The 12,536-nt window shown below is 37.4% G+C and overlaps 1 protein-coding gene across 5 annotated transcripts in view; it reads left to right on the top strand.

Annotated features, from left to right (window-relative positions):
* pex5la (peroxisomal biogenesis factor 5-like a) overlaps positions 1 to 12,536 on the top strand; it is a 104,339-nt gene that overhangs the window by 73,808 nt on the left and 17,995 nt on the right. For 3 of the 5 annotated variants that reach the window (XM_067459703.1, XM_067459699.1, XM_067459702.1), the window contains 5 exons: positions 3,536 to 3,730; positions 3,992 to 4,112; positions 4,998 to 5,091; positions 5,307 to 5,336; positions 7,767 to 7,862. In XM_067459703.1, coding sequence (XP_067315804.1) covers positions 3,536 to 3,730; positions 3,992 to 4,112; positions 4,998 to 5,091; positions 5,307 to 5,336; positions 7,767 to 7,862 — 536 coding nt within the window. The remainder of the gene's footprint in view (positions 1 to 3,535; positions 3,731 to 3,991; positions 4,113 to 4,997; positions 5,092 to 5,306; positions 5,337 to 7,766; positions 7,863 to 12,536) is intronic. The other 2 variants (XM_067459700.1, XM_067459701.1) reach the window with 2 other exon arrangements.

The raw sequence follows: 12,536 nt of genomic DNA, 5'->3' as shown, positions 1-12,536 counted from the left end.
ATATAACATAATAATATAATATATAACAAAAAATACTGCGCCATTGAATTTAGACCCAAGTTTTGGTCGGTCAATGCACAGTTGTTTCAGTTGACTCAAAATAGCAACGTGCCAATGCGCCTGAACACACCTTGTTTTCAGAACAGCATGTCGATGTGCGTACATATGAGCACAAGTGCATTTGATATTTAAACAACATGGCGCTGGACATGAAATGATAACTGTGTCTGGCTGAAACTAGCAAAAAACAATCGTTGCATTGAGCCAGGTGTATGATAGGGCCCATAGTTTCTTGTTGGTACCACTTAAATATTTTTGCATAATGTTTATTAATATTATTGTAAACTTTTAATGCTCGATTAAACCACATTTCTTGAACCAAAATGTAAGAGAAATTTGAATGATTAGAGGAACACCACGATTTTTAATGCAGTGTCTGCCTATAACAGGAATGGAGCTGATTATAGAAATTTATATTCAGGTCTTTAATGGGAACTGCTGTAATCTTTCAAAGGAATGCCCCTGAATTAAATTATTATTTTCTGGCAGATTCTCCTGAGTGAGCTTTTGATTCATGTTTCATTTTAGCAATACAAAAAATCTCAACTTGCCTTGGTTTAAAAAAAAATTCAGACTATCATATTATCAAGGCGTCAGGACTCCTATACTTCTTTCTTTGACGCTCATGCAGGTGCAGTGCTTGTGCAGGCTGGTAATTGTGTGGTCTTCAGACACAAAAGCATGTGGTGTTAACCTGGTTTCAGCTCTGATGTTTGTGCCAGATTTCGGAAGGTGTGCTGTCAAGCCCTCAAGGCTTGGATCATGTATCCTCTATGCTGGCATCTATAGTATGCAGTACTGGACATTTTGTCTAATACCTGGTTATAAAGACTTCTGTTCTGCAAGCCAGATGGGTACAATGTAACAGAAATTCGGTAGAAGCTGTAGAATATGTCTGTAGTGTATGTTCTTAATGTTCAAATACTCTATAATGGGGAATTCAACCATCTTAAAGTTTTATGCTTTAATCTCACCTAAATAGAAAAGCTGACTACATTCCTTCTGAATATTGAATGAATACATTCTTCACAAACCTTCATCTTCTGCAGCGGAACACAGCGTTCTGTAGAGGGTGTTCTTGATAAAGCATATATACACTATATCAAACGCTCTTTGTTCTCTTGGAGAGGAACATGCAACATCAAAGATTATTTGACACAGGCCCCTGAGCTGTCAGAACTGCCTGCTGTCTTTTATTGCTCTGTCCATGCAGGTAGATAAGTGCCTAGAGCAATAACTAAGCAAAAATGTCTTATTTTATGTTTTTTTTCTTTCTTTTAAAACTTTTGGTTTATGCACTAATGTGAAACTGAGCAAAAACTTGCTAGTTTACAATTTATTTGTAATGCACAAATGAGACTTTGCTCTCAGATGGTAGAGTTTTTCCATTTATTGAAGACAAAAGGGGATAGATAAAAGGATGAGAGATTTTTTATGCATTCTTCTACCTCGATAATAAACTCTTAAAAGCGAATATTCCCTCCCGCTATTTACAGTCTGTGAGCAACCTGTGACTGCAGGTTCCTTTCCATATCACATCTTCCTCTTCACAATACCACATAGGTTTTCTATTGGGTTAAGGTCAGGTGAGTTTGCTGGCCAATTAAGAACAGGGATACCGTGGTCCTTAAACCAGGTACTGGTTGCTTTGGCACTGTGTGCAGGTGCCAAGTCCTGTTGGAAGATTAAATCTGCATCTCCATAAAGTTGGTCAGCAGCAGGAAGCATGAAGTGCTCTAAAATGTCCTGGTATATGGCTGTGTTGACCTTGGACCTCAGAAAACACAGTGGACCAACACCAGCAGTTGACATGGCACCCCAAACCATCACTGACTGTGGGAACTTTGCACTGGACCTCAAGCAACGTGGATTGTGTGCCTCTCCTTTCTTCATCCAGACTCTGGGACTCTGATTTCCAAAGGAAATGCAAAATTTAATTTAATCAGAGAACATAACTTTGGACCACTCAGCAATACTTTTTATCTTTAGCCCAGGCTAAATGCTTTCAACGCTGTCTGTTGCTCAAGAGTGCCTTGAACCAAGTAATGCGACCGCTGAAATCCATGTCTTGCATACGTCTGTGCGTAGTGGTTCTTGAAGCACGGTCCAGCTGCAGTCCACGCTTTGTAAATCTCCCCTACATTTTTGAATGGGTTTTGTTTCACAGTTCTCTCCAGGGTGCAGTTATCCCTATTGCTTGTACACTTTTTTAAAACATATTTTCCTTCCCTTCACCTTTATATTCATGTCCTTGGACACAGAGCTCTGTGAACAGCCAGCCTCTTTGGCAATGACCTTTTGTGTCTTGCCCTCCTTGTGCAAGGTGTCAATGGTCGTCTTTTGAACAACTGTTAAGTCAGCAGTCTTCCCCATGATTGTGTAGCCTAAACTGAGAGACCATTTAAAGGCCTTTGCACTTGCAGGTGTTTAATTTTCTGATACTGAATTTGGTATTTTCCTTAGTTGTCAGTTATAATCATCAAAATTAAAAGAAATAACCATATGAAATATATCAGTCTGTGTGTAATGAATGAATATAAAACACAAGTTTCACTTTTTGAATGGAATTAGTGAATTAAATCAACTTTAGATGATTTTCTAATGATATGACCAGCACCTGTAAGAGGTCATTGTACTATAAAAACATCCTGTACATTTCGGAACTCAAAACTTTCTCATTATTCTAAAAACAGCTTATATTGAAGCTATTCTGCCATATCGACATGATGTGGATTGTGCCACTTTATTACATAATAGTGTAGCTAAACATGTAAAAGAATATGATCAACGCCTGCTTCTACATCACTGCCTGTTTAGCCCCGCCCACCAAATTGCACATGCCACTGTAGTAGGTTCACTGTGGATTCTTTGGTAAATTTACAAAAAGACATGTACACACGAACAGTGACTGTGTTAATTCTAATGCCTGATCTGTGACCCGTGATTTCTGATATGTAATGATTCATGTAGTTAGATCTTTGTGTATGTGTCAGTAAATCAAACCAGTGGCTAAACATCCAACTTCACGTTGTTTCTCTTAGAAGGAAAATAATATAATAATATGTGATAATTAAACTTTGATAGTTAATATTTAAACTGTGATTTACCGGTAATTTATTTATAGAAAAATGGTTCCCAGAACGCCTCCTTTGCCATCACTGGAGATGTCAATTATACTGCGCTAGTTAATCAGTGACTGATTTCTGTTCTCTAACCAAAACTCCCATTATAGTCAACAAATTTCTTATTTATATTGTGGCTAGCCAAACACAACAGTGGGCATTTACACTGAAGTCTCACAGCAGACACATCCCTTCAAACAGAGCGTTCAGAGCAGAGAGCTAAAATCAGAGCAGGAAAAATGCCTTTTATTTATTTAATTCAATGCCACACTTTCAGAACCAATGAACCTTCTGGAGCAGGAAGACAAATAAAAGTGGATGGTATTTATTTTCTTTTTGTTGCCTTTGTCCAGTACTTTCCTCCTCACTGGACCTGCTGGATCTGAGTGAGCCTGGTGAGAGAAGACACAGCAAAGACAGGAAGAGCCCTCTTTCTTCTAAGGGCACACCGTACAGGAAAAAGCCAGATGAAACGGAGCTGATCCAAGTGGATGTTGAACAAAATATACCCTGTTCCCGCACTCCTGAAAAAATTTCATTGGACTCAGGTATTAAGTGCCACACAGCTAAAGTGAAGGGCTATTATGCCAGGTGACAAATCTTGCAAATCAGTCAAGGGAAATCAGATGGTATATGGGATTAACTGAGTAGAACGAATAGTACTTTTTTTCATCAAGAAGAGCACTACTACTTCTGTATCGTTAAATGTGTGTGCTGCAAAGGCCTCAAACTTTGGTGTTTGTGTTTTATTTAGGTTGCATTATGATAATATATCGCTGTCAAATGATATGGCCTCATTTTGTTCACAGTAGCAGTTCCATCTTCACTGGACAAATGGGAAGAACTCAACCCACACCCAGAGCGAAATGGTAGCAGAAAGTGGAAACTTGAGAGAAGACGTTCATCAAAAAATTCTGGCGAATTTGTGTGGTAAGTCGCTGCTCTAAAATAAAAATAAAAATAATAAAAAATATGAAAATGTATGCATGTGTACACTGACTTAGATCTTTTAATATCACTGTTTAAGTACATTAAGGCATTTTAAGTGTTTTTCATGTTAAGTGTTTTAGAATGTACCGCTGTTTAGTGAATGAAATACGGCAATACGGCAATAGGCATTAAGTGCGTATTATATGCACGCAAAAAACTGCGTAGCATTTGCATATCCATTCCACGAGATTTCACACTTGTACTATTTATACGCATGACCATGAGATCGTGTTGGGATCACACGTGCCCAGAATTTTTGTTCTTCTTTTGAGAGGTAATCTAAATATTAATGGCTTGAAACAGATGGAAAATTGACAGGCCTGTGCTGCAGTTCTATTGATATTTTGCCCTCCAGATCTTAGTGCCAGTTGTTCATATCTTTTAGACTAAATAAACGCTTTTACCCTCAATGAATCATGCAGGTCTGTTGTATTGCTATCGATCATGAGTAGATTGTTGGTAAAGTATTTATTGGTCAGCCACTGGTCAATATCAACATATGAGGTTGTATAATATTGCGCCAGGTTGAAATGGGAAAAGGTGTTAAAACTGAAATTAAACCAAATATACTTTATAGTACCTTCGATTTGCACCTCTTGTTTGTAGTCAGGTTAAAATGTCTTGAATATATGTGAGAATATAAACTCAGCACTCTTAATGGTAATGAAAAACCATGTGTTGCATTTGTATTCTTGGTTCATCTGCTTGCCTGTAGTATGCATCATTATAAAGGTTTATATGTAAGGTATTTTCATGTCACATGAAAACTATGAATAAGTATGTAGCACCTTTTTTGAACATGCATTTCTTATGTCACACCCCCAGGTCAATGGATTGCAAGACTCAGCTAGACACGGCCCCCAGGAACTCCCTGGAGGTAAATAATAAAGTAGAGGCAGAGGCCGTGCCAGTAACTCAAGTAAGTGCAACACCGAGCAACACTCTTTTTATGAGTCATGATCATCTGTACATATGTGTCAGTGAATTTTACATGTTATTTCCCACATGTCCTCTTTGTAGCGTTGTCAAATATAACTATAAGTTCATCCGCTTGAACTGTAAATGGTTTGTTTTTTAGCCACTCAATACATTGTGGAACATTCTGTGCTAATGTCTAGAATTCTTTATTTTCAGCTTAACAGGCAATATGTTAGTGGAAGACACGTAAGCCTCTCTGTGCACTCTTTGAATGAATCGCTGAATGGTCTATGCATTTGCACCATGGCAACAGCATCACCACCAAATTCAATTCAAAAGACATCAAAACATTTTTGGCAATATTGACCTACATTCATGGCAAATAACAAACTGAAGTGGTAGCTTTGTGCCAGGTCACACAGTTTGCAAGAACTTTCAAATTTGTTGTGGTGCTACAGGGTACAAATGTTACACGCTTTTACCCTCAGTGAAGCATGCAGGTCTGTTGTATTGCTATCTATCATGATTATATTTTTAGTAAAGTGTTTAATGGCCAGCCACTGGTCAATATCAAAATCAGAGGCTGTACAATATTGCCCCAGGTGGTTATGGGAAAAGGCATAAAAAATGCAGTTACAACAATGTATAGTGTCCAGCAATGCGTGCCTCCTCCAGTATCTTAGATTTGCTCCTCTGTTTTTTTAGTAAGGTTAAAATGTCATGTGGTGCGACTCCCCAAAAACTTTGATACACTAACTTTTTTAGAGTTGAGGTCTATACGATTTTTATCCAGACTGCATTTATTTGATAAAAAATCTGTAAAATCAGTAAAAACATAAATTGTGAAATAAGATTAAATTTGAAATATCTGCTTTCTATTTTGATAAGCTTTCAAACTGATTTTTCAGCATCCATTACTTTAGTCTTTAGTGTCACAGGATCCTTCAGAAATATGCTAATTTGGAGCTCAAGCTACATTTCATTAATATTAATTTTGAAAACAGTTGTACTGCTTAATTTTTTTACTGCTATGTTACATTTTTTTTAGGATTCTTTTATAAATAGAAAGTTCAAAAGAAATGCATAACAGTATTAATTTATTTTCTTAAAAAAATAGAAAATTAAAAAAAAAAAACATTTGATAGTAAAAGTACATTTTAAAACATTTATTTAAAAAAATTATGATTCTTATTTTTTTATCATGGACACTCTTATACTGACACTGAACCTCCTATATTTAAACTTTGCATTAGGAGTACATGTACATTTTCCTTACATTGTCTTAAGACTAGTCATGATAAAGCAATCATTACACTTGTGAGCTGCATGGTTCTAAAAACCCCAAGCTCAAATTGTCTTTCGACCATGGGGTGCAGTGGAAATGGAATGTGTAATGTTAAAGGTAATTGTTGCACTGACACGGGGTCTGACAGGGCACATTAAATGTAATTATACAGAGCTGCACCAGCACAATGAAGCAAGACCAATTGTCCTTTTTGAGGCCTCTATTATAGCCTCCTGTATGAAATTCGTTTAACTTGGTAACCTTGGTAATTGATTAATATCCAATGAGGCAGGTGGCAAATACTTCATCGTATTCCTTTGATTCAGTCTGCCTGGAAGGCTTTGTTATGCCGAGAATTGAATTGGGGGAATGGAAGTTTGCATTTGATAGCACAGCACTTGACATTTGAACAGTCACCTAAGAACAAGATACAAATACAGAGGGTACATTTTAAAGGGTAACTTTATGATTACATTATTCATAAAAATGACAAGCAACTTTAAAGTTTAAGGAGCACAAAAAACATTATTATTAATGAAAATGCAACTGGGGACGTCAATTTTACATGTTAATTTAGTTTGGTTGAATTTTTTAAAGGTGCAATTAAAATGTAGCACAATTAATCATGGCCCCTGGCCTGTACATTCATTTTGCAATAAGGAATTTTCCTTTCCTACCATCAGAGCAATTTAAAGACAGCTTTAGATGGAAGATATATATTAAACATGTTAATCAATTGACAGCCCAGTAACCTAGTTAGCAAAATATATTATTGTATAGTGTTTGTTTTAACTTCCTGAGCCATCATCATCATGTAAACAGAAAGTTCCTATTGTTTATTATGCCACATTGTCACCCTCTAAATTTGAAACCTCTTCAGGTGAAGCCTTTATGACTCTGAGAAAATAAAACTCTTGAGATTGTACTGTTGTTTTATTTTGCAGTAAGCTTGATTTCCATTGCTGCGTGTAACACACACACACACAGCAGTGTAGTCAAAATGAATGGCTTTCCGCATGTGAAGCATGTCTTCAGGTGTACAGTGCTGAAAATGGTGCGTATTTGACGATTCATGCTGAGCAAAGGTCTCCTGCCATGCTATTTTCAGATTTGCATACAGAGAAAAATGTGCAGGGCAGAGCGCTATGCATGACAAGCCAGTCCAGAGCCATTATGAGTGTGAGAACATTAGGTGTGGACAGCAGGACCTGAAAAGAAAGAGAGAACGAGAGAGAGGGGGGGGGGGGGACGCAAAGACCCTGTGTTGCTAATGCTGGCAATTCTCCTTGCCTCTGGCATCAGGGGTTTGGCAAGGGCAGGGCCTTTTCTCCTGTCAGAGTGACTGAAAGATGGCTGACCACGTTCTCTCTGACTCTGTGTGTGTTTGACAGGGCCGTTTGAGCAAAGACCAAAGGTGGGGTAGCACACTGCTGTCCCGAAACCAATCTCTGGAGGAAGAGTTTGAGAGAGCTAAAGCAGCAGTGGAGGTAAGACAAAAGCATCTATTCAAAATATTTACGATCATCACAAACATTGTCTCACAGGTCATATAGGCATTAAAGGAGTACTTCAGCACTGGGAAGATGAATATGTATTTAAACTGGGTCATTAATGTAGTAGAAATGTGAAATTATTTTTTAATTTGGTGCTTTCTAGACTGAGAAAAGACAATATAATAATAAATGTATTTTTGTCTCATGGGGATGAAAGACAACAATTCCCAGAATGCTTCGCTGCCCTACGAAGCCACTCCCAAAGCCGCCGCTACTAGATTACTGAATCACTGATCACTTTCCCACCACGACCGCGTTCACTTTCATAAAATCAGTTCAGTTTGACACTACAATTAAAATCTGAACATGTCTGTTCAATATAATGTGATTTAGCCGCTGAGGAAGTGTCACAGCCCAAAACACTGCAGGAGTCAGATAACATTGACAGACATGGATGAGCTTGTGATGAGAGCTGATGTAACGCTCATGGCATAGATTGACAGCGCATGTTCAGTCTGGCGCGTTTTCAGTTCATGCCTTTGGAAACTAAACTTTCATAGGAATTAGTTTGAGAAGTTGAAACACTTATTGCTCAGCATCGCTCCGTTAAAGAAAAGTGAAATATGTTCTGCAATAATATTAGCATGTTTTAAATTCATCCTCATAAATAATATGGTAAACAGAACAAAATAATGTACAAAACTGATATTCTCGTCAATGTGTCCATCTGGCAGAGCAAATATAGATGCAATTAGATAGATGGATGGATGGATGGATGGATGGATGGATGGATGGATGGATGGATGGATGGATGGATGGATGGATGTTTTAATTGTCCACTGGGGAAAGTTGTTTTTATAGTAAAAATTTCTTCATCAGCTACATAATCGTGGTATTCATGCAAATGCTTTTAGTTAGTTTTATTTTTGTTAAAATAACGTATGACGTATGTCTCAACCATTCGGAAAGAAAATGAGAAGTTCTCACCAAGAGGGGTCAACTCCGGTGTCCCCTTTCCATCATCTGTGGCAGACACACTCTGGCGATCGAGCGCTAGACGCTTTTTTGCCTCGACTTTGATGTCAGATCTTTTTTTTTTTTTTGGCCACGGTCCGAGGTTGTGAGGCTACAGCATTTACGGCGTCTGCAACCTTTTGTCACTCAAGTGCCTTTTTTGAATTAGTAATGCCCAAACTGTGCCCTCCAAACAACATTTTTCTCCTCTTTTCCACCTCGCCAACAATTGAGTGAAGTTTTTTTTATTTCCTCTCTGTGTTTGCCATGATTTCGCAATCAATGAATATTAACTTGTGGGCATTTCATGGCCTATTTATGGGCAACTCTGGGCGTGAAGCCGCAAAAGCTGCGCTACATTTAGAATTGATTGTGATTTATTAAGGGAAAACTGTGTAGGATGTGTGCGCACAGTTTTATAAATCCAAATACTTCTGTGCATACACACGTCCTATGTTTCATCCGTACACCACTTCTGGTATCTGAACAAGATGTCCAGGACCTCCAGCAAAACATTAGGCCAAAAATGTCACAGATCCAGCGGTATACAGTATTTAACCGTGGGCATGGGTCCTTTTTATCCCTAAAAGCACTTTTTTTAGTTTCATCTGACTATAGAATCCAGTCCCTTTTGGAGTTCCATTCGTGTCTGACAACATAATATACAGAAGTTTGTTTCTAGGCAAGCGAAAAGGATTTTTCTTGAAATCCTCCCAAACAACATGTGGTGATATAGGGGATGTTTGATCTTTTTTCTTCTTTTTTTGTCTGACTCCAAAACTCAACTAATCTCTGTGATTCTCTATCTGTGATCCTTGTCTTTGTCCACTCAAACGCTCCTCCTCACCAGGCATTAAGAAAATATAGACACACGTCCTCTTCCAGGCAGATTTGTAACAACTTTAGTTAATTGAAACTTAATTATTTGCCTGTTTTTTATTTTTTTGTTTTTTTGTTTTTTTTACTCACTGTGGTGGATGATTAAAGGAATTTGGCCTTTGTGTTTCCTCATATTGATACTCCTGTGGAACAAGAAGTCATGGCAGGACAGTTTCATATCCCTAGTCACCCTGGTGTGCTAAGAACTTGAAAAATGAATAGGGGTATACTTCTGAGATATTTTACTCATAAGAAATTCTAGGGGTGGCAATAATTTTGTCTGTGTTTTGGAGAAAAACATTTATTCCATAATGTGTTTTCCTCCGACTTTCAAATTTTTTACTTCAATGAAAAGATTTTTGTGATTGTTTTAAATGAAAGTACAAAAGGATAAACAATACAGATTTATTTTTATAGATTTTATTTGTATAGATTTTGTATAGATTTTATAAATAGATTTTATTTGTATTTCTATAGCCATCTTTGATCATATTTACCAAGGGGGATAATAATTGTAAGTAACTATGAAGTTAATAGCCACCAAAACTGTTTGGTTACCAATATTCTTCAAAATATCTTCTATGTTCCACAGAAAAAAGAAAGCGGATGCTGGACTTCGGTAGCAATGGTTACAATTTGTGTTTAATTTAGTTCCTGCTGATTACAATGCACATTTAGCCATCTGTGCTGCACATTTCATGGAAGACAGCTTCAAGAATCTTCACAAGTTCAATACTGGATTTGCTCAAAAGCTCATACTTAAAGTTGAAGCAATTCCCACATGAAAGGCAGAAGCTACTGTTTATGGGACTAAACCTATAAGTACATGTCTTTTAAATGTGTAGTTTCTGTGTGTGTTTTGGTTGCATCAAGACCAACGCGGGCTACGCTAGGCAGTTAACTAAATTGTTTCATACTTCTCCAAAAAACGGCTACAAACACCAACAAACTTATATGTAATCACACCCGTCAACATTGTTTATTTATATAAAATGTATTACATAAACAAGATGTTCATGCTACAAATAAAACGATACCTTCACAAACAAGCTACTACTCAGTCGTGTATACGAATACGGTAAAACTTTAATCAGATTATGAAAAGATAACTAACAGCAGTGACAGTGACACTACAAAAATACTTGAAATACGAAAATGCCTTTCCGGCAACCTGTGCTTGGCACTTCAGCCAATAAAAATACAGGAAACTACATTTGGCCATCTAACAAATCTAAGACCATTGTGTTTTTCGGAGGGATGGGCTTCATAGCAGCAGGAAGCAAATGAGACGTTCAAAGGACAGTGGAGACAGTGGTGTGGAATAAAGGTCAAATTTAAGAAAAATACGGCATAAAAAAAAAAAAAAAGTATTAAGACATGTTATACTGTGCCCCATAAACACAACCAAGCCTAGAAAAACACCACAGAACCAACCCTTTAACATTGAAAAAACATCAACAAGAAGTAAATTGAAGGTGTGCCCTCAGCTACAATAACTGTTTTAATAAGGCCTCACCTTTGTGGCTTTAGAGGAGTTGAAAACCGTCCGCTGTCACGAGTACAATGTGATGCTAATTAGCCCCACTCAATAATTGATTGATTATAATGTCATCACTGTTGCACATGGAATAAGTTGAGGCATATAATAACTTTCCATTGCTCATTGAGAGGAGAAAATAGGCCAGTCATGCAGCATCAGGTGGCAGAGGAGAAGGTATTGTGCTTTCAGAAACTAGATATGGGCTAATTCAGCTGGAGACCCTGCTATCCAACATCAGTTCCTCTGCTTCAGTGATCACAACCGCTGATGCATTGGAAGAAATTATTCTAAGGCCTGTCACTCGTATCACTGAAACAAAAAAAACATCTAGACACAATATTTCTTACTCAACCAGAAAGCAATTTTTTCGATATAACAGCTAAATTTAAATCAGTTTTCCAGCAGTTTTGCTTGGGTAAGAGTGTCTATTTTATTCATTTAAATTTTAAATGATTCATTTTCAGTTTTGAATACACAAAATAGTAACCGAAACTTAAAAATAAAAATGTATTTCATCGCAATGTGATTTAAAATTTAAAATGTAAAATTTAAAAAGTTCTCACTGCTTAATAGTTTATGTTGTCCTGATGAGTGTCTGCTGTTGCACTTACATGTGGAAGCCAGCTATTGTATTACATGTGGTGCAGACGTAGAGTGCTAAGGGCAAAAACATGGGGGATCTGTAAGAACAGATGAATAATGTATGAGGAAAGGCACATCTAAAAGTGAGAGCTGTACTTACTATACGAAGAACCACTCAATACAGAATGTATACTGTGCACAGAATCACTGGTTATGCTGCCTATTTGGAGCCCTAAAGACATTACATCTATAAAACTGAAATGATGTTCGGTTTGGAAGGGAGTTAGATGGGGCGGGACTTAGTGTATAGTAAGTAGTGATTCTAAGGGTGCAATGGGAATAAATGGAGGGTTGATCGATAGCACCATCCTTCAGTTTCGATCATTACGGGAACACTGGCCTGCACACTGAGAGCTGCCCTTCTGCTTCCAGCTCCCCATATAAGTAACTGCATATATTTAATATTATTATTAGATGAATGGAGACCTGAATTATCCAGAAAGCTACTTCTGGGGCAGTGAGGCCAGTTTCCAATTATTTTCATTTGTTGATGTCCTGAATGAAGAAATATCTTGAAGCCTAAAATGAATTGAAATGGAGAATCGCCAGGCTGGGATGCTTACTGAGCACTGAATAAAGATGCAAGATAGATG

Source organism: Pseudorasbora parva, chromosome 12 (assembly GCF_024679245.1).
Source record: "Pseudorasbora parva isolate DD20220531a chromosome 12, ASM2467924v1, whole genome shotgun sequence".
Lineage (NCBI taxonomy): Eukaryota > Metazoa > Chordata > Actinopteri > Cypriniformes > Gobionidae > Pseudorasbora > Pseudorasbora parva.
Note: the sequence above shows the minus strand (reverse complement) of the source record. Positions and strands in the feature narration are given on the sequence as shown.